Below are 24,696 nucleotides of genomic sequence, written 5' to 3'. Positions count from 1 at the left end.
AGGCATCAGGATAGATAATAATAAGGTATTTGAGGTAGATATGTACATGAAGGCAGGGTAAAGTGACTAGGCATCAGGATAGATAATAATAAGGTATTTGAGGTAGATATGTACATGAAGGCAGGGTAAAGTGACTAGGCATCAGGATAGATAATAATAAGGTATTTGAGGTAGATATGTACATGAAGGCAGGGTAAAGTGACTAGGCATCAGGATAGATAATAATAAGGTATTTGAGGTAGATATGTACATGAAGGCAGGGTAAAGTGACTAGGCATCAGGATAGATAATAATAAGGTATTTGAGGTAGATATGTACATGAAGGCAGGGTAAAGTGACTAGGCATCAGGATAGATAATAATAAGAGTAAAATAAAGAACAGAGGCGCAGCAGCTAATGATGAGTGTGAAAGTGTGCTGTGCTGTGTGTGTGTGTGTGTGTGTGTGTGTGTGTGTGTGTGTGTGTGTGTGTGTGTGTGTGTGTGTGTGTGTGTGTGTGTGTGTGTGTGTGTGTGTGTGTGTGTGTGTGTGTGTGTGTGTGTGTGTGTGTGTGTGCGTGTCGGTATGTGTTTGTGTGTGCCTATGTAGTGTAGGCTATGTGTGTGGGTTTTGTGTGTGAGTGTCAGTGTGCAGGGTAAACAAACAACCCATCTGTCTACAGTCTAGACCTGTCACCTGGCCCAGAAAATAATTGCACTGCTGTAGGTTACTCATACATAATCACAGTCTCCGAAGAGGTCTAGGGCTATATTAGAAGATACAGTAATACACCTCATGTGAGTTTCACAATGCAGTGAAGTGCATGCATGGTCTTCTGCCACCTACCACTACATCAATCCCTTGTATTATTATTACTTACTTACTATGACCATGCAAGTTGCAATTTGAGAAGGTTTTGCTTTCCAAGCAAGCAAGACACACCTTCCAATGAAACGGCTTCTTTACACCATACATGTGTGTTACATTTGTTTTCTCCTTCAATGTCAGCTGAGGGCGACAGAGGGAGGTGTGTTTCTCCGAGTCCCGAGCGAAGAATTCACTCACTCAGTCCACGATATCTTGCATATTAGAAACGTCGGCGTAGGCTACAAGGCGGTCGTCATAGATTCCACCGTGGTGCTTGTATGAGTGTGGAGAGAGATTGGACTTCTCCCGCAGATTGTGACATCCACCGGTTGTGGGTTGTTTGCCTCGCGCTAAAACACACCGATGGAGCTTTTCAAGATAGATCGAGGTTTGTTCTCTGTCATGATCTCCTGAAGAAAGATAACGGAACGACTCTTAGAAAGAAGGAAGCCACTTTATTTTCATCTATTGATCTATTATCCCCGGTGCATTTTTTGGTTCCCTGTCAAAGTTGTAAAGGATCAGCTGGAATGGAAATAATTCGCGTATGTCTCCTGCCACGTCTGGACTGTTGTAAAAAGTCTCAAGAAAGAATGAAGTAACCGCTATGGAGCCGGACAATGCCCCGTACTCCAAACTCAAAACAGCTGGAGTCGGGGGGTGAGTACACGTTATCCAAACAAATAGCCCTCCCTTTCATCTCTTATGTAGACTGATAATGATTTAACTTACTTGTGAGCATCTGTTCATCTCCAGTAGGACATTGCGTTTCCACACATTCCAGAAGAAACCCATGTTTATTTTCTTGAGAGCACACAAGAATAGATACAAAGAGGGAATCATGTCGGTGTCAATGAATGAATTATCCATGTTACGTGATCCCAATGTGTAGACTAGTATTTTGCCTTGCCATTTTCATGTTGCATTTGTCAGCTATGACATAATAGTCTTATCTATGAGAGGATCCCCAGGGAATAAGGACCTGGCCTATTTTGGGGGAGTTGTGTGTCTGTGCAGAGGACTTGCAGAAACATTGTCAGAGGAAACTTGGAAGAGCCTGTGAAAAGTGCTGGATTCCAGTAGAGCTGGAATCCAAATTATACCCAAATTACTATTAATAATTAGGGTATTATTAGATAGTTATTAATGATAGCAATAACACATTTAGGATTTCAGTAAAATACAAGTTCCAATTAAAAACATTTAGTTTTAAAAAATGAAGCATTTCCCTTTTATAAACCCCGGTTGAATTTAAAAGTTGCACTCTCTGCTGCTTATGCAGCTGTTCACTGCTGCAGTGCCAGATGAATGTTGTGGGAGTGATTGTTGGGATTGGGGTTAGATTTAGAGAGAGGAGGGGGGATCCTATTATTCCCTCCCCTCCTTTTCCACTCCTCTTCTTTCCTACATCGCACAGTTCTCATTGGCTAGTTCGATAAGTGGGTGGGGAATATACTATTCATTAAAAAAAGTTGCATCATATTACATTCGATCTAGTTGTGTTCACAACTCAACTAGCCTAACGTAATAAACACCTGAGTGGCTTGTTTATCTTTCTGGTCTCGATGAGAGAGAAAAAAGCTACAGGGAAGGTTCTCTTCTCCGCTGGCCATCCAGTAAATGTGGAGGAAGAGTTAAGATGGACTGTCGGCTTGTTCATTTCCCAAAGCGGAAGTCGCGTCACAGGCTCTCTTTCGATTTCCCATGAAAACCAGATGCATCCAGTTGTAGCCGACCCGCTAAAATTGCGCTAATTTAAAAACAATTCAGTGCCTTATGGGATTCCACTTCACTCTGAAGCCGGCAGTGTTGCTGGCTCGGCCAAAGTGGTTATTGGAGGGTCTAATGACCCCTTACACCCTCAATCATTTTCACTCCCTCAGTTTTGGGACACTTGTGCATATGGCGAAGGCGCGCACGAACGTGTAAATGGAGGGGGAAGGGGAAGCGGGTCGTTTGGGATTCAGCCAGTGTCTCCCTCCTTGGCTGCCTGGCTGGAGTTTTCAGGCCTGCAGGTCATTGCGAGGCCTTATTCTGTAAGAGGAAACCCCACAGAAGTCAATGGGTTTAACAGATTGTGGACAAGCTGCTGTACCGTAACCACATACTTACTTTTAGGCACTCTCATCCAGCTAAAATACTCATTGCTGGTGCCTTGTAAATGTTTTTTTATTTTATTTCACCTTTATTTAACCAGGTCGGCCAGTTGAGAACAATTCCTCATTTACAACTGCGACCTGGCCAAGGTAAAGCAAAAGCAGTGCGATACAAACAACAACACAGAGTTACACATGGAATAAACAAATGTACATTCAATGACACAATAGGGAGAAAAAAATCTATACAGTGTGTGCAAATGAGGTAAGATTCGGGAGGTAAGGCAATAAATAGGCCGTAGTGGTGAAGTAATTACAATTCAGCAATTAAACGCTGGAGTGATAGATGTGCAGAAGATGAATGTGCAAGTAGAGATACAGGGGTGCAAAGGAGAAAAGAAATCAAATAAATAACAATATGGGGATGAGGTAGTTGGATGGGCTATTTACAGATGGGTTATGTACAGGTGCAGTGATCTGTGAGCTGCTCTAACAGCTGATGCTTAAAGTTAGTGAGGGAGATATGAGTCTCCAGCTTCAGTGATTTTTGAAATTCGTTCCAGTCATTGGCAGCAGAGAACTGGGAGGAAAGGAGGCCAAAGGAGGAATAGGCTTTGGGGGTGACCAGTGAAATATACCTGCTGGAGCGTGTGCTATGGGTGGGTGCTGCTATGGTGACCAGTGAGCTGAGATAAAGCGGGGCTTTACCTAGCAAAGACTTATGGCCCTTAGATGACCTGGAGCCAGTGGGTTTGGCGATGAATATGAAGCGAGGGCCAGCCAACGAGAGCATACAGGTCTGCATTGCTGGTGAAACCAAATACAGGCATAACATTTTTACACTTTATATGTGTAAAAACACTTATCCAAGCCGACATCCAGGCTGAAAACTACTCATAGATAATCCCAGTACATCGTTGAGACTCATTCTTTGGTCTCATCTACTTCCAATATCTTCAGTTTAACGTAGTCATGGTAACTACTACAAAACACACTCACAGGATAACATAAGCCCGTTTATGTATGTGAAGTCACTATCTGACCTGTAAGTGCTGACTGATGGTTTACTGCATTGGTTTCCTGTGTTGAGTTCCTTAGTGTTGATGTTTCCAGATGTTTGTCTCCCCCTGCTCTTGTAAATGAAGGACTTTTTCAATTTTTCCCCCTCTCATTGCCTCCTTGATTTCTAAGAACCATTGGTGGGGTTACTGCAAGTGTTTGGAGGGCCTACTCAGAGGCAGTCTGAGGCTAGGAGCAGGAGCTACCTAGCCCTCCTAAGGGCCAGATCATCTGGTGCATCAGTGACTAGAACATCTAGATGGGATTTAGGTGAAAGCAGTACTGATGCTGCTGCCTCAATGGGTTACTTTTGCATAAGATCTGACCACTCAGGAGCAATAACGTTATAAATTGTTTAATACCTATAAACAAAACATGATATGAGTGTAGAAATAACCTTATACAACCCCAGTTATGTGTGTGTGTGTGTGTGTGTGTGTGTGTGTGTGTGTGTGTGTGTGTGTGTGTGTGTGTGTGTGTGTGTGTGTGTGTGTGTGTGTGTGTGTGTGTGTGTGTGTGTGTGCAGGTGTGTGTGTGTATGACCATGTTCTTTCTCTACCCCACAGGAGAGCTCTGATACTCTGGACTATTCTCTATAGTACCTGTTTTGTGGGACTAACACAAGCACACCCTGAAGGTGAGGTTTCATTATCTCATTCTGGAGTAAGAATTAATGTATATACAAATGTGTATATCTCGTATTGGATACCAATGTAGACCAAATGGGTCTAGACACACACACTTTACACACACACACACACACATTTTACACACATTTTACACACACACACACACACACACACACACACACACACACACACACACACACACACACACACACACACACACACACACACACACACACACACACACACACACACACACACACACACACACACACACACACACACACACACACTTGGAGAGAGTCAAGTTGAGGCCCACAGCCTAAAGTGTATGATTTAATATACAGGGGTGAAAGGTGGATTGTAAATTAGATCGTATCTTCTGATGTGGAAGTGGAGATGTGATGGAGATAAATCTCTCTGTTCTATTTCAATGGTGGGAGATGAAGCTTCTACTGGGATTATCTGGAATCTTCTGATATCCCTCAGAATGTGGGATTCTCTCAAACAATACTGCGCACCCCCCTCCACTATCTCTGATGAGACGGCTGCATTTATAGTCTGTGGAGATCTGGATGTACTTTAACCTGTAATAGGGTTTTCACTGTGCCACTTCCTCTAGCAAACCCACTATTATGTTATTACAATTCATCACGTATCTACTTAGTGCACTTACTGCATTTTCAGAATGAAAACCAGATAATTTTAAACTACAGTATCATGGGACATTCTGCTGATGAAGGAAATGTTTGTTTTTGTCTTCAAGTTCAGCTTCAGTTCTTTCCATGTGCAGGGGGTCTGTCATGGCCTCCCTGTCTACCACTTTCCTGAACATATCAGCCTCACGAATGGCACCCTATTCCCTATATAGTGCACAACTTTTGACCAGAGCCTTATGGGTACTTGTCAAAAGTCATGCTCTAAATAAGGAACCGGGTGTGATTTGGGACGCAAGCATAATATACAGCCTGCAAACCCACCTCCTTCCCTTATAACATGACTGATGTCCCATAGCCTTTGAGAATCCTAGCTGCAGAGAGAGTGTCTGTACTGTTGTGTAATTCTTCCTCTCTATAGTAGCACAGTATATCATTCAACTCTCTCAGTGTTTAGTTGACCCTTGTCCACATTTGTTTTACATCAGTTCTGAAGGAATCTGCTCTTGGACAATATGTGGGTCACAAAGACAGGTTTAACCATTTCAGCCACAATACTTCAACCTGGGGTTTGTTCTGATAATTGTATTATGTAGAATGGAGAATCATGTTATGGAAGTTCATCATATTTCTATCTACAATGTTCCACAATGTTTGCCTGTTGAACTTGGTCCTTAACAGGGCTCCAAAAGGGTTATTCTGTACCCATAGGATAACCCTTTTTGGTTCCAGATAGAACGCTTTTGAGTTTCATGTAGAACTCTCTGTGGAAATGGTTTTACATGGAACTGAAAAGGGTTCTACATGGAACCAAACATAGTTCTTCAAATGGTTATCCTATGAGGACAGCCGAAGAACCCTTTTAGGTGGCACCTTTTTTTCTGAGTGTAGCCTAGCTGGTGCAGGGAGCTGGTTCATGATGCTGATTCAGCCTTTGTGGGCCTCAATCAGTATGGTGCGAACACTGTCCCTGGTGGTACCCAGATGGCTTACTACAGTACCATACTTCAGCTACATTACTCCACATAGAGTTTGACATAGAGAAGAAGGATGATGATTTGTATAAGGAAATACACAAGTTACTGTAGGCAAGCAATAGACTGGACTAGACTGTATCAGGTTGATCTCCTATCAGCTATTTAAAAGCAATTGTAACGTTGTAACAATGTTGTAACAATGTTGTAACAAGTGTTGAAGGTTTTGCTACAACAACTCATCTGATTTATTTGATTTTCCTTCTAGAGCATTTGATCTCCTGTAAGTAAAGCTGCTTTCTTACCAGCATGTCTTTCTTACCAGTTTCACAAATGTGTAGAATGTAGAGCACTTCCTGTAGAGCACTTCCTTTAGAGCACTTCCTGTAGAGCACTTCCTGTAGAGCACTTCCTTTAGAGCACTTCCTGTAGAGCACTTCCTGTAGAGCACTTCCTTTAGAACTCTTACTGGCCTGGTTTGGGGGTCAGGGTCTGACATAAGTACTCATTTGAAATTTGAGCATCTTAAAACATTTATGCAGTCACGAACACTAAGCACAAAGCACTATAAGTTTAACCGGCATATGGTTACAACAATTATCTATAATCTCTATTCCTTCCCATGGGATTGTAATTAAAACCTGGAACATCCAGGCTACTGTAAAGTTTCCACAATACAATAACTGCTTAATCCTGGCCTCCTGTCTCAGTCAGTTCCAGTCATTTTTACACCGTACTCAGCAGAACACATTGTTCATTTCCAGACAAAAGAAAGGGAGGTTTTCTGTCTGCTTTGTAGAACTGCAGATATCCTTCATTGTTAAAAACCACCATCACTGTCTTCTCTCCAGGGAGCCGTTGAACTTCTGTTTCAAGAGGTTTTTCTAACCAAGACTGACATAATAGCTACATAATCTGTGGGCCGTTGGTGGAGTTGAACGTTGATGCACAGCCCCAGTGGAGATCGCTGGCTATCCCTTTATGAGCGGTTTTTGCCACAGGATGTCCACATTTTAGTCAGGGAGCTGCCAGTTTGGACTCAGAACAGGTTCAGATATGGCTCGGGCTTGCAGTGTTTCATTTATTTGGTTACATAATTTTTTAAAATTCACTTCTAATGAAGAAATCAAATCAGTTAATTTGATTTTGCATAGTGTTTTTAACCTTAGCCTCTACTCACCTCTACTCATTCCACTGCCACGTTAAAAGGTGAAAAGGGCCAACAAAGAGTGTTCTCAGGGCAGATCTTCCGGTTTTGACTAGCAGAAGTGACTTTTCGTAGCAGGTCAAGAGAACTAACGCAGCAGGTTAGGATAATTAATGTGGCAGGTTAGGAAATGCGTTAGGGTTAGCTAAAATGCTAAAATTGTCCCAGAAGCAACTCAAACATATCTCAGGCAGTTCTCAGGCCTTCCCAGGCCTTCAGTCTGAATCAGAAATCTATTCCCCCCACCTATTTTAGTGAATGAGTGATGTCTGACATCAGAAAATCAATTGTTCGCAATGATTTGCAGTTTCACTGTCTCATCTTGATGTCATGATTGATGGAACATATTGCCAACGTTTGACTACTGAATTAAACCAAACACATTATGTAAATTCGGTAACTCAGAAGAGACTCTTTGTCTGAGAGAAATCCTGGAAAGATGGCTGAACGCCTGGAACATGTCCTAGTTTATAACAAGATCTCCTCTGTGCAGTTGACATCACTATATCTGTAGTGAGAGGAGACAGAAAAAGGCAAACATCAACATAAATACGATGTCACTTTGCTGTCACATCACACCTCCAAATACAACCTGTAATCTGACATCATCTGGAAGCTGTCTATAAACAGCCTGATGTTGAGTCTTTGTGTCTGAAACACTTGATTTTTCACCAGTTGAGTTTCCATTTTTCTGAAAATGTCTTTCACATCTTCTAAATGAGCTATGGTCATGTGATCTGCCTAATGGTGTGTCTTTTCTGCTCCTCTGTAGATGTTGACGTTCTACAACAGCTGGGGCTTACAGGGACGAGGACCGGAGGAGGTGTATCGTCCACAGGGGCCCGCTTCGCACCCCAGGGGGTCATCCCCTTTAAGTCTGGGGTCATCCTCACCCAACGGGCCCGGGTCCAGGCCCCACTGTCGTCCGTCCTACCCCCTGCCTCCTACCCCACCACCAACCTGTCTCTGATCCTCAGCCTGTGCTCCCACCGCGTCAACAGCGCCTTCCTCTTCACCGTCCTGTCCAAGAGGAGGAGACTGCAGCTGGGCGTCCAGTTCATCCTGGGGAAGGTGCTGGTCTACGTGGGCCAGAGGGACTTGGTCAGTTTCGATTATGACGTTCACAACGGCCAGTGGCATAACCTGGCCCTGGACATCCGAGGCCAGAGAGTCTCATTATATACTTCTTGTGGGAAGACTAGTGTACATGCAGATCTGCATTCTAAAAAAGAGGAGGCCCTGGATCCCGAGGGTTCTTTCCTCTTGGGTAAGATGGCCCAGAACTCAGTGCAGTTTGAGGGCGCCGTTTGCCAGTTTGATATTTACCCCTCTGCCAAGGCAGCTCATAACTATTGTAAGTACATTAAGAAACAGTGCAGGGAGGCTGACAACTACAGGCCCGTAAATCTCCCATCCCTGCTACCTCTGATCCCCTCAGACCCAAACCTTACTGTCGCCCTCCTCACCCCTGTAATGCCGACTGAAATACCCAGGAAGGCCGCCAGCCCTAATCTGGCCTTGACTGAGGAAAGAACCAGGACTAAGCTTGTTGTCCCAACTAACCGCCCCACAGTGGCGCCGACCCTCTCTGTGCGTAAGAGTTTTGTGACACCAAAGCCTGGAACTATGTCCCTGTATCGTCCTGTGGCTGTCGCCCCGACAACGGCCAGGCAGGGATTAAAGCGCCCCTTAGTGGTCACGACCCAAACTGTTACTGTACCCCTCAGGACCATCGAAACACAAACATCCCCAATGCCAACGTCCCGTGGCGACAGTTTAGCTAAAAAGAGCACAGCAGTGGAACCAGGTGTTAAAACCCAGAAACCCACGGAGAGCAGTTTGACTGCTGCACCACTTCTTTCCACCACCCCAATGCCACCAAAGAAGAAGCCAGACCACCAAACCACGGCAGCATCCAAACAAGGCTCTTCTTCTTCTGCTTCTTCTTCAAACACCTCTGTCCTCTTCGTACAGAGGAAGCAGCTGACCACTCTGGCTGCACAGAAACCTGAGCCCAGAGTGACCAATGTGGAGGCTGTCAAAGACACCTCGTTTATCCCTGTCACTCCGCCTGCCACAGATGGCTTCCAAACCTGGGACTTGGAACCGACCCAGTTCTCATTGCTGGCTGGGCCGGGACCACCTGGACTAAAGGGAGAACCAGGACCCGCGGTAAGAACATGTTTTTTAAATAGAGGTGTGTGTGCGCAGCGGTCTAAGGCACTGTATCTCATTGCAAGAGGCGTCACTACAGTCCCTGGTTTGAATTCAGGCTGTATCACATCCGGCCGTGGTTGGGAGTCCCATAGGGTGGCGCACAATTGTCCCAGCGTTGTCCGGGTTTGGTCGTGGTAGGCCGTCATTGTAGATAAGAATTTGTTCTTAACTGACTTGCCTAGTTAAATTAGGGTTAAAACAAAATATATATATATTTTAAAACATGCCTGGCATGCGTGGCAGCAGCAGCCTGATGCCTTTGAACACCTGATAGCCATATTTCACACTGAGCTCTGTTCTTTACTGTTCTAATCCCTCCTCCACCCATGGTGTTAAACAAGCAGGAAGCCTGATGCTAAGTCACTCTGTTGATGAAGGGGTGGTTGGGTGTTGGGGGTAGGTTCATCCAATTTATAAGCCCCTGACACAAAGCCCTCCCCTGGGTAACAGACATCGAAGTGCCCCCCCCCCCCCCCCCCCCAGCCCTGGCTGCGTGTCCTATAAAGCCAGAAAGGCACTGACTGAGAAAAGTGTCTTTGCAGGGTTTTATTGGGAATTAGAAGGCTTAGAAGTGTCACTTTTACTTGTAAACTGCCCTTCAGTTGTTCATTTTACATATTGCAGACGCTCCATCTTTCACTTTTTTGATTCTATCTTGTGTTTTAGTAGGAGCTCACTAAAACGTTACCTCCTCTATAGCCGGCTCGCTAGTGCCCCCCTCCCCCCAGGTATGAAAGGCTGGCGAGCCTGTGCTAGCTACCGATGCTTGCTTGCTAATGTGAGATTTCCTTTTTAGCGGGATAGGTAGAAATAGCCAACAGAAGGGCCATGCCCGCCAGGGGTCTGTGTGTCTGAGCTGAGGGCCTGACGCCGGGGCGAGAGATTCCTCCCAGGAGGGAAAATGTAGACCTTTAGAGCAGGATCAGAGGTCATGTTGGATAAAATGCCTCGGAACATTTAACCGTTTTATGAAGTGGGGCCTAATTAGAGGGACAGGAATGCTTGACCCGATAATCATAATTCAATTTACGGCGATATGGATTTGTTGAGTGTGTGATTTGTCAGATTAAGATGTTCTGTACATTTTGTTGAGTTAGTTCAAACCAGGGGTGTAATTTTAAAACGAATGCTTCAATGTTTTTGGGACTTCTCGTCTTGTGAAAGCGATGTAAATGATACATGGACAAATTCACATTGTACTGAGAAATGTATGAAGTCAGATGTTTGAACAACTTTGAAAACTATAACAAGCATGACTGTACAGCTCCTAACAGACCATTGGTTGCTCATAGCATATAGGTCATTTGTTCTTATTGTAACATTGGAATGTTATGGTGCCCATGTTAACAAAAACATATAGTAGGATCTATGGTTTTGTTAACATGATAGTGGAAATGCACCACAAGACTACTTTACACAGCTAGAGAAGCACGTCTTCATCGAACAAGCCTACTGTAAGTACACATTGAGGAGACCAGTTCTCAGAGTGGTTATGCTTTGGTGTGGTCCACAATTGAAATGACACTGACAGCTTGAAGATAGAGACCAGTGTGGGCTATGCCAGGACATGTGTAACCTGACAGATGCCAAGCTTGCACTGCAGTGGAGTTCAACAGTGTTTGAAGATTCCAATAGTCAGACCGGCTGCCACAAAACCCTCAAAACAAAGCTTGCCAATAGTTCTATCTAAATTCCAGTCAATTTGTAGAATTGCGCTGCTACAAAGAACGTCCAGTATCCTAATTCTACTGACAGGAATAGAAACAAATTGTAGTTGTGGAATTCTTGGTTCTAAATGAGTGAGTTATTCTAGCTGCTGCAAACCTTGGATGATAGAACGGTGTTACATAGCAGTGAAACTTGAAAGGCATTCTAACACATTATCATGCCAGGCAGGAGACAAACTATGCCTGTCTCCCAATCCCTATTCTCTACAGAGTGCACAAATTTTGGTCATTTGGGATGCAGACTAGGGCTATATCCTGGTAACGTCATGGGATTCAGACTAGGCCTATATCCTGGTAACGTCATGGGATTCAGACTAGGCCTATATCCTGGTAACGTCATGGGATGCAGACTAGGCCTATATCCTGGTAACGTCATGGGATGCAGACTAGGCCTATATCCTGGTAACGTCATGGGATGCAGACTAGGCCTATATCCTGGTAACGTCATGGGATGCAGACTAGGCCTATATCCTGGTAACGTCATGGGATGCAGACTAGGCCTATATCCTGGTAACGTCATGGGATGCAGACTAGGCCTATATCCTGGTAACGTCATGGGATGCAGACTAGGCCTATATCCTGGTAACGTCATGGGATGCAGACTAGGCCTATATCCTGGTAACGTCATGGGATTCAGACTAGGCCTATATCCTGGTAACGTCATGGGATGCAGACTAGGCCTATATCCTGGTAACGTCATGGGATGCAGACTAGGCCTATATCCTGGTAACGTCATGGGATGCAGACTAGGCCTATATCCTGGTAACGTCATGGGATTCAGACTAGGCCTATATCCTGGTAACGTCATGGGATGCAGACTAGGCCTATATCCTGGTAACGTCATGGGATGCAGACTAGGTCTATATCCTGGTAACATCATGGGATTCAGACTAGGGCTATATCCTGGTAACGTCATGGGATTCAGACTAGGCCTATATCCTGGTAACGTCATGGGATTCAGACTAGGCCTATATCCTGGTAACGTCATGGGATTCAGACTAGGCCTATATCCTGGTAACGTCATGGGATTCAGACTAGGTCTGTATCCTTGGTAACTTAATGCGATTCAGACTTGGCCTATATCCTGGTAATGTCATGGGATTCAGACTAGGCCTATATCCTGGTAACGTCATGGGATTCAGACTAGGCCTATATCCTGGTAACGTCATGGGATTCAGACTAGGCCTATATCCTGGTAACGTCATGGGATTCAGACTAGGCCTATATCCTGGTAACGTCATGGGATTCAGACTAGGCCTATATCCTGGTAACGTCATGGGATGCAGACTAGGTATGTATCCTGATAACGTCAGCCTTGACCAAGCATGGGGCAAATCCAGCCCAGCATCAATTGTAGGCTAGCTCTCCAATAAACATGTATCTCCCACCTTTAAGCGGCTATGACGTACATAGCCGTGTGGATTCCCTCACTGCAGAAGTACGAGCGGAAAGAATTGCCAACGCTACTCTGTTCGGTCAGGTATGACCTAACGCTGGGGCTCTCTGGGCTTCAGTTAACAATGGAAAATGTGGGTAACCATCATCTGTACCCCAGAACAGTGACTTGCCTCACAGCAAGGCTTGCATAATGTCCTCAATATAACAAACAAAGGCTATTATATTAAAACTATTAACTATGTCATACTTTGACTACAAAGTATGTTCTGAAATTTCTGACAAAAAAAGATCTGAGATCAGTATTTGATTTAACTTTGGACAGAGTCAAGGGCAGACATTGCCTTAGCAGCAAACGCAAGTATTATTATCAATTACATAAACATACAACATTGTGAGAAGAGTGACACCACCAAACACATGAAAACACCTGAAATAGTCCGTGACACGGAGACACATGGCCAAGGCCAAGAGTGTCAAAAAAGACCAATAACTCCCATTTCATGAGATCTTTAAAAACAAGTACAGCCTCAAGCCCTGCCATCCTACCTGGGCACAACATTCAGTAGGATCTATGGTTTTGTTAACATCTAGTAGGATCTATGATTTTGTTAAAACAAAAAAACATAGTTCTTACTCTATTTTAACACTCCCCCAAAATGTTTGAGGGGCACATAGGGAGGTTGGCGGAGTTAACTCCCGGTAGAGAGCGTGTAACTGGCGGCACCATGTTTTGCGGTGATGCGCACCATGTTATGCGGTGATGTGCACCATGTTATGCGGTGATGCGCACCATGTCCCCAGTGCGCAGTCACAGCCGGTGAGCTATAGTCCAGCTCCTCGCATTGGCCGGGCTAGAGTGGGCATCCAGCCAGGGCAGATGGTGCCGGCTCAGCGCTCCTGGCCTCCAGTGCGTCTCTTCGGTCCAGGATATCCTGCGTGGGCTCTGTGCACTGTGTCTCCGGTGCGTCTGCACAGCCTGTGCTAGCACCCCGTGGTTGTCGGGCGAAAGTAACCATCCAGCCAGGACGGGTTGTCCCGGCTCTACGCTTGAGACCTCCAGTGCGCCTCCACGGCCCAGTGTATCCGGTGCCTGCTCCAAGCTCCACGGCTTCCAGTGCATCTCCCCAGTCCAGTGAGACCTGTTCCGATTCCACGTACCAGGCCTCCAGTATGTCTCCCCAGCCTGGTAAGCCCTGTGGCAGCTCCACGCACCAGTCTTCCAGTACGTCTCCTCAGTCCGGTGAGACCTGTTCCAGCTCCACATTCGAAGCCTCCAGTGATGATCCTTGGCCCAAAGCCTCCAGTGATAATCCATGGCATGAAGCCTCCAGTGATGATCCATGGCACGAAGCTTCCAGTGATGATCCAAGCCACGAAGCCTCCAGAGATGATCCATGGCACGAAGCCTCCAGTGATGATCCATGGCACGGTGCCTCCAGTGATGATCCATGGCACGAAGCCTCCAGAGATGATGCATGGCACGAAGCCTCCAGTGATGATCCATGGCACGGAGCCTCCAGTGATGATCCATGGCACGAAGCCTCCAGTGATGATCCATGGCACGAAGCCTCCAGCGTCGATCCGTGGTCCGGAGCCTCCGGCGACGGTCTCCTATCCGGAGCCTCCGGCGACGAGCTCCAGTCTGGTGCCTCCGGCGACGGTCCCCAGTCCGGCGACGGTCCCCAGTCCGGCGACGAGGTTCCCTGCACCAGAGGTGCCTTCAAAGTGGGGGGAGCCAGAGGTGGAGCGGGGTCTGCGTCCCGCACCAGAGCCGCCACCAAGATAGGTGCCACCCGGACCCTCCCCTATAGTGTCAGGTTTGTGGCCGGAGTCCGCACCTTTTTTTGGGGGGGGGGGGGGGGGTACTGTCACGCCCTGACCGTAGAGATCCTTTGATTCTCTATGTTTGTTTGGTCAGGTTGTGACTCGGGTGGAAAAGTCTAGGCTTTCTGGTTATTTGTTTTTGGCCGGGTCTGATCCTCAATCAGGGACAGCTGTCAATCGTTGTCTCTGATTGGGAATCATACTTAGGCAGCCTTTTTTCCTTTTCTCATTTGTGGGTTGTTGTCTTTGTTTGTGGCAGGTATAGCCTTACAGAGCTTCACGTTCATTTTGTTGTTTTTTGTTTTGTTGGCGACATTTAATATACAAAAAATGAACGCCTACCACGCTGCACCTTGATCCGGTCATTTCCTTAACGACGATCGTGACAGTTTGGTCTTCAGTTTGGACTTCCCAAACATATGTAAGAAGGTACTCTGGTCAGATTAGACTTTTTGGCCATCAAGGGAAATGCTATTTCTGGCACAAACCCAACACCTTCCATTACCCCGAGAACACCATCCTCACAGTGAAGCATGGTGGTGGCAGCATTATGCTGTAGGGATGTTTTTCATCGGCAGGGACTGGGAAACTAGTCAGAATTGAAGGAATGATAGATAGAGCTATATACAGGGAAATTCTTGAGGGAAACCTGTTTCAGTCTTCCAGAGATTTGAGACTGGGACGGAGGTTCACCTTCTGTCAGGACAATGACCCTAAGGATACTGCTAAAGCAACACTTGGGTGGTTCAATCCAATTGAGAATCTGTGGAATGACTTAAAGATTGCTGTACACCAGCGGAACCCATCCAACTTGAAGGAGCTGGAGGTAGTTTTTCCTTGAACAATGGGCAAAAATCCCAGTGGCTAGATGTGCCAAGCTTATAGAGACATACCCTAAGAGACTTGCAGCTGTAATTGCTGCAAAAGGTGGCTCTACAATGTATTGACTTTTGGGGGGGGAATAGTTATTCACATTTTTTTTGTCTAATTTCTTGTTTGTTTCACAATAAAAATATTTTGCATCTTCAAAGTGGTAGGCATGTTGTTTAAATCACATGATACAAAACCCCAAAAATCTATTTTAATTCCAGGCAACAAAATATGAAAAATGCCAAGAGGGGTGAATACTTTCGCAAGCCACAGTATGTTAACAAACTGTAGTTCCCACTGCATGTTAACAAACCCTACTTCCTACTGTATGTTTACAAAACCATAGATCAAACTGTATGTTAACAAAACGTAGTTCCTACTGTATGTTCCTACGTAGTTCTCAAGATGTTTTTCATTTCCTCTTTCCTGTCTTGTCGTTGTGTTTTATGAGCCTGGTGGAAAAGTAGAAATGATATCAAAACCTAACATTTCCAAACATAACTAAGGGTCTGCTCTCTGCTTGGGTTTGCAGACTCTGACCCCTCATTAGCAATGACCTTTGATAGCTGAGCTAATCCATGTGTGTAATTGGTTTAAAGCTAGCTGATGCCCATAATTAACAAGAGTGGCTGTGTTTGGAACCGACCAATGCAGGCCCCGGTCCACAGTCCAGGCCGCCCTGCCAGCACAATGACTCACACTTCCACATCCAAGCACTGGAGTGGTATTGGAATTGGAATAATATTGGTTTCAGTGGGAGTGAGCCGTAGCTGGCTTAACAATACGCTCTCAACCACACTGCCAACATCAAAACCCAAGACCTAACAAAGAAGGTTCGCGAGCACTGATCCAAGTTGAAACTAACCTGTGTTGAATGTAACAGGCTATGCTTGCAGAATGGCAGGGAAAATAACAAAGCCTTGTTTCAATATGCAGCTCCTGAAAATGAGTATAACCATGCTGGGTGGATTGATAGGTGTTTTACTGCCAGTGTAATGAGGGCAGTTAGCTCAGCTAGTGATGACATGCCACTATGTGGATTGTATGTTACATTTCCAACTCTCAACTCTCTCTTCCAAGTGCCAACTCTTCCAATGAACTGTATCTCATTCAAGTTCTGTTCTCACACGTGGCTTCATTCAATTAATTCAATCCACTTCCCTGTACACAGTCTGTTATTGATCTTACTCACTTCCTGCTTTATTGACATATTTTTTCCCCCTTCTAGGGACTTCAAGGACCTCCTGGGAAGCCAGGGACGCCGGGGAAGAGGGGGCCTCGGGTGAGTTTCTCCTGGTTGTGTTCCTGTTCCTCTTGGACTACACTAAAACAGTGATTCTTAACCAGCGGGCCCTTTGTCTGGTCCATTGTACTGTCTATATTCCAAAACCAATACATTAAAGGGAGACTTGGGATTTTGGCAACGTTTTTGTCTTTGTGTCCAGTATGAAGGAAGTTAGAGGTAGTTTCATAATCCAATGCCAACTAGCATTAGCGCAATGACTAGAAGTCTATGGTATCTTCTATAGCGCAATGACTAGAAGTCTATGGTATCTTCTATAGCGCAATGACTGGAAGTCTATGGTATCTTCTATAGCGCAATGACTAGAAGTCTATGGTATCTTCTATAGCGCAATGACTGGAAGTCTATGGTATCTTCTATAGCGCAATGACTGGAAGTCTATGGTATCTTCTACAGCACAATGACTGGAAGTCTATGGTATCTTCTATAGCGCAATGACTGGAAGTCTATGGTATCTTCTATAGCGCGATGACTGGAAGTCTATGGTATCTTCTATAGCGCAATGACTGGAAGTCTATGGTATCTTCTATAGCGCGATGACTAGAAGTCTATGGTATCTTCTATAGCGCAATGACTGGAAGTCTATGGTATCTTCTATAGCGCGATGACTAGAAGTCTATGGTATCTTCTATAGCGCAATGACTGGAAGTCTATGGTATCTTCTATAGCGCAATGACTAGAAGTCTATGGTATCTTCTATAGCACAATGACTGTAAGTCTATGGTATCTTCTATAGCACAATGACTGGAAGTCTATGGTATCTTCTATAGCGCGATGACTAGAAGTCTATGGTATCTTCTATAGCGCAATGACTGGAAGTCTATGGTATCTTCTATAGCGCGATGACTAGAAGTCTATGGTATCTTCTATAGCACAATGACTGGAAGTCTATGGCATCTTCTATAGCGCGATGACTAGAAGTCTATGGTATCTTCTATAGCACAATGACTGGAAGTCTACGGTATCTTCTATAGCACAATGACTGGAAGTCTATGGTATCTTCTATAGCGCGATGACTAGAAGTCTATGGTATTCCAGTCTATGGTATCAGTCTATGATATATGATACTATAGACTTCCAGCTAACGCTAGTAAGCAACTGCTCTAGCTCTAGTTAGCAACTTCCTTCAAACTGCACACAGAGACATACAAATGGTATCCACGAGTTCATCTGACTCTAGTGATGTAGATGAAGCGCCTCATTGCCAAAATCCCACAGTATCCCTTTAAGAAAACACCATTAGTAGTGTCTTAATACAGAGGGGTTTATAGAGAATTATGATAAAGCTCTCAACAACATCTCTGGATTATGGAGCGTTATTCACCCTAGGTTCAGTTTCCTTTGGCTCTGATCACACTGGGTTTGTCTGCCGCCAAGGTATGCCTCTAAAGCTGGAAAGCAAACAGCTGTAAGACTATGATAGTCAGTGGAGCCGAAGGCAAATTAGTGAGTGAAACCTACAGTCTTTAAGGGAAACACACAAGGTCTTCATTGTATGGGGTATATACAGGAGCAATTCAGGTGTTAAAGAATGAATACGTTATGTAAAACTTAGAAACAACTCTGGATTAGTTAGATTAAGTAGCATACTATTGGGTATTTATATACCACTGGTGCTTGTGGAATAGGCACCGGCTGGAATGCGGTTTTAACCAATCAGCATTCAGGATTAGACCCACCTGTTGTATAATTTCACTTGGCCTCTATGTTAGGCTACTTCTATTTGCATGAATGCTTCCAGTGTATTCGTGCTCTAAATGAAATTGTTCACCATTGCCATGCTTCTCCACTTGCGGCTCCCTACTCAGTCAGTGTTTCTTGCCTTAGTAAAATGAGCAGCGCTTTATATGAGCTAGAATATGCTCATGTTGTGAGCAAAACAAAGACATGTTATGTTTCTCTGAATATTTATGTCGTTGTGGTTGTGTTTAAACTCCCTGTGACCTCTTTTAGGGCCATGGTTTGGTCTGTAGAGCAGCTGGAACAACCTTTGAACATAGGACCTATCTAATCCATGTCAATTTCAAATGGATGTTTATTAGACTCAGTAGGAAGCAAGCCTGAATCCCACCCCAAGATATCTAAGGATTTATCAATGGATCAGGAGTGGCTCTTTGAGATTAGAGCATCAGAAGATATTGTTTCTTTCCCACGATGATAATGGAATCCTCTCTTCCATTTTTCAGCTTTTCATGGATTTTCAGCAGTACTGTTTTACAGAAACAGATATGTTTCTAATGAATGTCAAGGTAATACATACAGTACATACAGTGAAGGAAGTCAGCAAGAAACAGACAAATGGTCAGTTTACTGTCTGTTCAGCAATCCTGTGCAGACTGATCCTGGGCAGTTCTCTAGGTAGTGTGAGTAACTGTACGTGTATTTGCGTAGGTATGTGCGCATGTGTGTGTGTCTGCCTGCATACGTGTGCGTGTGCGTGTATCAGCTACCAGCCGTAGTCTATTAGACTGTGCTACTTTCTGGAGGCTGGAGTCTGGGGGCAGGAGGCTGGAGGCCGGGGGCTGGTCTGGGACCTCAGAGGGGTAGGCTGTGGGAACCCAATCTCTTTAACTGAAGAAAGAGAGCTTTGTCCCCATCTTATTAAAGGCATTTAAGAGCCAGACTGGAGCTCACCACCAGCTCCCGCCAGGACACTACCTTCAAGCCGTTCATTCATGATCAAGAGCCTGAGACACGGATTGCCAGACAACTCACTCCAATTCACTGTGAACTGAATGATTCCTGAGTGACTTGGTGGTGCAGTATCTTGTACTGTATTGGGTTGATCTTAACGCCTCGATCACACCGACAGCGGCATTGCGTTTCGGTACACCAGAAGGTGTTTGCCTTGCAGCATTGCGTTGCAGAGGCAGTTGCAGTACGTTCTGTGTGGTGCATATGTTGGATTTATCAAACGTATGCATCAAATTGTATGCATAGACGGCTTGACAGAAATGGTAGCAGAAGGTTCATTTAGAACTTTTGATGCTGCACACAATTTTACACTATGATGCTGTAGGTGTTATCTAGGTGTCAATAGGAGACTAAGTGTAAATGGAACTTAAGTGGAAGTTTGAATTTGCTCTCAAGACTGTTTGAAGTCTAAAAGAAGTGGTTGAGCTGCTGCCTGCCTGCCTGTCAGCTGGATATGGTTAGCTCTGCTCTCTGGGTCGTGGCTCAGCAAACATCAACACATGGGGGAACATTTTGATTATTCTAATATTGACAAAGACATGAGAAACGGTTTAAAACAGTGCAATGACATTATACGAAACACAGCTTCTTTTCTGTGACCTTCATAAACCTTTACAAATGACCTTGGTGGCTCTGGAGGGTGAATACTGATTTAATGAAACTTGTTTTCAGGGGACTGACGTAATAGTGAAACCTAACCTTTAGAGCCATTGAACTCATTTGACCTGTCACCTTTGACACAGATATGTGAGGTGTAATCGTGAGTCGTCTAGACGTATAGCCATCCCCCATTCGTAATTACAGCTCAGCTACTGCAGTAAAGGGTTGGTGACGGTCGGTGCTGTGTGAACGTGAGCTACCTCACTAACGCTAACAGCCCGTTTCTCTTGACAGAGAGGTGTCATGTCTGACTGTGGGCAGCCTGTCTCAACTCAACTCTTCCTTCACCTCTTCCTCTTCAGACACCTGAGAGCCTCACACCAGCGTTCCTCAGCTCAGTCGTCAAGCCTGCGGGCGGCTCGCCGGCTAGCACTCAAAGAAAGCCGTGCCTGCCTGAGGAAGATATCACCCAGCCCTGCAGGGAAGCATGGTGCCTGGTGCCTGAGCCGCCATCAAAGGAGCCTTTGTGTTGTGGGGAACTGACCCTCAGCACAGCGTAGGCAGCAGGGAAGGTGTGAAGGTGCTGTAGTGTGCAGTTCAGTAGATAGCAGTACAGTATACTCTTAGAAAAAAGGGTTCCAAAATCATTTTTGGGCTGTGACCATAGGAGAAACCTTTTAGGTTGCAGGTAGAATTATTTTGGGTTCCATGTAGAACCCTCTGTGGAAAGGGCAGTGGCACTGATGAGGAAATCAAGATTAATGTTCTTGGTTGGGTATTGTTTATCTGACCTGGGTTCAAATACGGTATATATGTATTTGAGTACCTGGTATTTAAAATACTTTTTTGTCAATTGGAGTATTTTTGAATGCACAGCCCAAAACAAGGATTTTTTTGTTGACTACTTGAATGCTTATTTGTAAAAAACAAACAAATAGTCTGACAAATTGTATTTCAAATACTCAAATATACGGACTCAAATACAGTCCCATGAATTTATCCCAGGTGTTTGAAAATAGTATTTGAAATAAGTATTTGAAAATACTGTCAAATACTTTCCAAGTGTATTTCCAAATACACTATATATACAAATGTGGACACCCCACATTTTGTGGATTCGGCTATTTCAACCACACCCGTTGCTGACAGTTGTATACAATCGAGCACACAGCCATGTAATCTCCATACACAAACATTAGCAGTAGAATGGCCTTACTGGCCTCAGTGACTTTCAACGTGGCACCGTGACAGGATGCCACCTTTCCAACAAGTCAGTTCGTCAAATTTCTTCCCTGCTAGAGCTGCCCCGGTCAACTGTAAGTGCTGTTATTGTGAAGTGGAAACTTACCGGCTGGAGCGGTGTAAAGCTCGCCGCCAAACGTGTTCTCCGGAGTGATGAATCACGATTCACCATCTGGCAGTCCGACGGACGAATCTGGGTTTGGCGGATGCCAGGAGAACGTTTGGCCCTGTCCGGGGGTGTCCTCGGATGGGGCCACAGTGTCTCCTGACCCCTCCTGTCTCAGCCTCCAGTATTTATGCTGCAGTAGTTTATGTGTCGGGGGGCTGGGGTCAGTTTGTTATATCTGGAGTACTTCTCCTGTCCTATTCGGTGTCCTGTGTGAATCTAAGTGTGCGTTCTCTAATTCTCTCCTTCTCTCTTTCTTTCTCTCTCTCGGAGGACCTGAGCCCTAGGACCATGCCCCAGGACTACCTGACATGATGACTCCTTGCTGTCCCCAGTCCACCTGGCCATGCTGCTGTTCCAGTTTCAACTGACCTGAGCCCTAGGACCATGCCCCAGGACTACCTGACATGATGACTCCTTGCTGTCCCCAGTCTACCTGGCCATGCTGCTGCTCCAGTTTCAACTTCCACCTGACTGTGCTGCTGCTCTAGTTTCAACTGTTCTGCCTTATTATTATTCGACCATGCTGGTCATTTATGAACATTGAACATCTTGACCATGTTCTGTTATAATCTCCACCCGGCACAGCCAGAAGAGGACTGGCCACCCCACATAGCCTGGTTCCTCTCTAGGTTTCTTCCTAGGTATTGGCCTTTCTAGGGAGTTTTTCCTAGCCACCGTGCTTCTCCACCTGCATTGCTTGCTGTTTGGGGTTTTAGGCTGGGTTTCTGTACAGCACTTTGAGATATCAGCTGATGTACGAAGGGCTATATAAATAAATTTGATTTGATTTGATTTGATTCTTACCGAATGCATAATGCCAACTGTAAAGTTTGGTGGAGGAGGAATAATGGTCTGGGGCTGTTTTTCATGGTTTGGGCTAGGCCCCTTAATTCCAGTGAAAGGAAATCTTAATGCTGCTGCATACAATGACATTATAGACACTTCTGTGCTTCCAACTTTGTGGCAACAGTTTGGGGAAGGTCCTTTCCTGTTTCAGCATGACAATGCCCCTGTACACAAAGCGAGGTCCATACAGAAATGGTTTGTCGAGATCGATGTGGAAGAACTTGATTGTCCTGCACAGAGCCCTGACCTCAACCCCATTGAACATCCTTTGGGATGAATTGTAACGCTGACTGTGAGCCAGGCCTAATCATCCAACATCAGTGCCCAACCTCACTAATGCGATTGTGGCTGAATGGAAGAAAGTTCCCGTAGCAATGTTGCAACATCTAGTGGAAAGACTTACCAGATGAGTGTTATAATAGCAAAGGGAGGGCCAACCCATGATTTTGGAATGAGATGTTCGACGAGCAGGGATCCACATACTTTTGGTTGTGTAGTGTACATTAAAATATTAAACAAAAGTAAAATATATCGGAATACTTACTTCGAATGTATGTCAAAGTATTTTAGATATTTGAAAAAGGATTTTAAATCCAGGTCTGTGTTTATACAGTACAACAGTACACATATATTTTCCTCCAGAGATAAATCAATGACCGCAATATGAGGGTTAACTGTATTTAACAGTTTCATTATGTTACTTCCTTGGTGTCATTTCATGTGATCTACATACATAATGTACATACTCACCCATTTGCTTTCTACATACTCGTGTCGTAGAGCACATTAAAGCTCTGAGAAGTCTGTTATCTGACTTCAAGTCATCTGGATCCAAGCGTCATGTCTCTCTCTGGTCCGTTTAACCTCAGAGTGTGTTAGAATGTCTGTTCTGGATTTATGGGCTGTAAAGACTGTAGCACGTGTCACCCCTGTAAAAGTTGTTGGCCCACATCATAAACCTGGTCCCAGCTCTCCCCCTGTGACACAGCTGCCCCTTCATCCACAGGCAGGCCCAGACCCCAGACCCATGCCTGGGTCTCGGGGGGAAAGAGAGCCATGTGTGTGTGTGAGGGTGTGTGCGTGTGTGTGTGTGTTTGACGAATGAGCTGACGTGTGTCAGGCATGAGCTGATGTGAGTGTGTGTGCACATACACACCTAGGCACATTTCTTTCCTCGTGTACAAGCCAAAGGCCTCTTTTTACAGGGATCAGTGGGGATACTATCAGGGCTCAGGGGAGAAGAGAGGGTTACTCCTCCTATGTCAGGCCACACACTGTAAGGCTGAAGGATAAACTGAGTAATGCTACTTCAATGTTACTCCATAGGGGAATATCTCTCTACCTTCCCATCACTTGTTCCATGTCACTTCATTGAATATGATGTGTAAGCTAATATCTTAGTCTCTGCATGTGCCTCCTGTTTATCTCTTCTTTCTCTCCACCATTCTCTCTCTCTCTCTTTCCTCTGTCTTCTCTCCCTCTCTCTATCACTCTCTCTCTCTCCCTCTCTGTCTTCTCTCCCTCTCTCTATCACTCTCTCTCTCCCTCTCTGTCTTCTCTCCCTCCCTCTCTCTATCACTCTCTCTCTCTCTCTCTCTCTCTCTCTCTCTCTCTCTGTCTTCTCTCCCTCTCTCTATCACTCTCTCTCTCTCCCTCTCTGTCTTCTCTCCCTCTCTCTATCACTCTCTCTCTCTCCCTCTCTGTCTTCTCTCCCTCTCTCTATCACTCTCTCTCTCCCTCTCTGTCTTCTCTCCCTCTCTCTATCACTCTCTCTCTCTCTCACTCTCTGTCTTCTCTCCCTCTATCACTCTCTCTCTCTCTCCCTCTCTGTCTTCTCTCCCTCTCTCTCTCCCCCTCTGTCTTCTTTCTCTCCGTGTCTTCTCTCTCTCCCTCTCTGTCCTATCTCTCTCTCTCTCTCTGTCTGTCTTCTCTCTGTCTTTTCTCTCTATCCTCTCACTCTCTGTCTTCTCTGTCTGTCTTCTCTCTCTGTCTTTTCTCTGTATCCTCTCACTCTATCTTCACTCTCTCTGTCTTCTCTCTGTCATCTCTTTTTTTTCTCTCTCTACCATTTTCTCTCTCTCTTGCTCTCTCTATCTCTGTCTTCTCTATCTCTCTGTCTTCTCTCTCACTTTGCTATCTCTCTCTCTGTCTTCTCTATCTCTCTCTACTCTCTCTCTACTCTCTCTCTCTCTCTCTCTCTCTCTCTCTCTCTCTCTCTCTCTCTCTCTCTCTCTCCTCTCTCTCTCTCAATGTAATTCAATTCAATTCAATTTGCTTTATTGGCATGACGTAACAATGTACATATTGCCAAAGCTTATTTTGGATATTTACAATATAAAATAA

General features: G+C 45.0%; 1 protein-coding gene across 3 annotated transcripts in view; it reads left to right on the top strand.

The window, feature by feature from the left end:
* Positions 1-977: 977 nt before the first annotated feature.
* LOC109896173 (collagen alpha-1(XXVII) chain B) overlaps positions 978-24,696 on the top strand; it is a 95,980-nt gene continuing 72,261 nt past the window's right edge. The window contains exons 1-5 of one of the 3 annotated variants that reach the window (XM_031829689.1): positions 978-1,505; positions 4,567-4,637; positions 6,525-6,539; positions 8,236-9,635; positions 16,728-16,781. In XM_031829689.1, the coding sequence (XP_031685549.1) occupies positions 1,453-1,505; positions 4,567-4,637; positions 6,525-6,539; positions 8,236-9,635; positions 16,728-16,781 (1,593 nt within the window). In that variant the 5' untranslated portion in view covers positions 978-1,452. The remainder of the gene's footprint in view (positions 1,506-4,566; positions 4,638-6,524; positions 6,540-8,235; positions 9,636-16,727; positions 16,782-24,696) is intronic. The other 2 variants (XM_031829687.1, XM_031829690.1) reach the window with 2 other exon arrangements.

This window comes from Oncorhynchus kisutch, linkage group LG8 (genome assembly GCF_002021735.2).
Source record: "Oncorhynchus kisutch isolate 150728-3 linkage group LG8, Okis_V2, whole genome shotgun sequence".
NCBI lineage: Eukaryota > Metazoa > Chordata > Actinopteri > Salmoniformes > Salmonidae > Oncorhynchus > Oncorhynchus kisutch.
The sequence above is the reverse complement of the archived record's forward strand: the minus strand, read 5'-3'. Positions and strand labels throughout refer to the sequence as shown.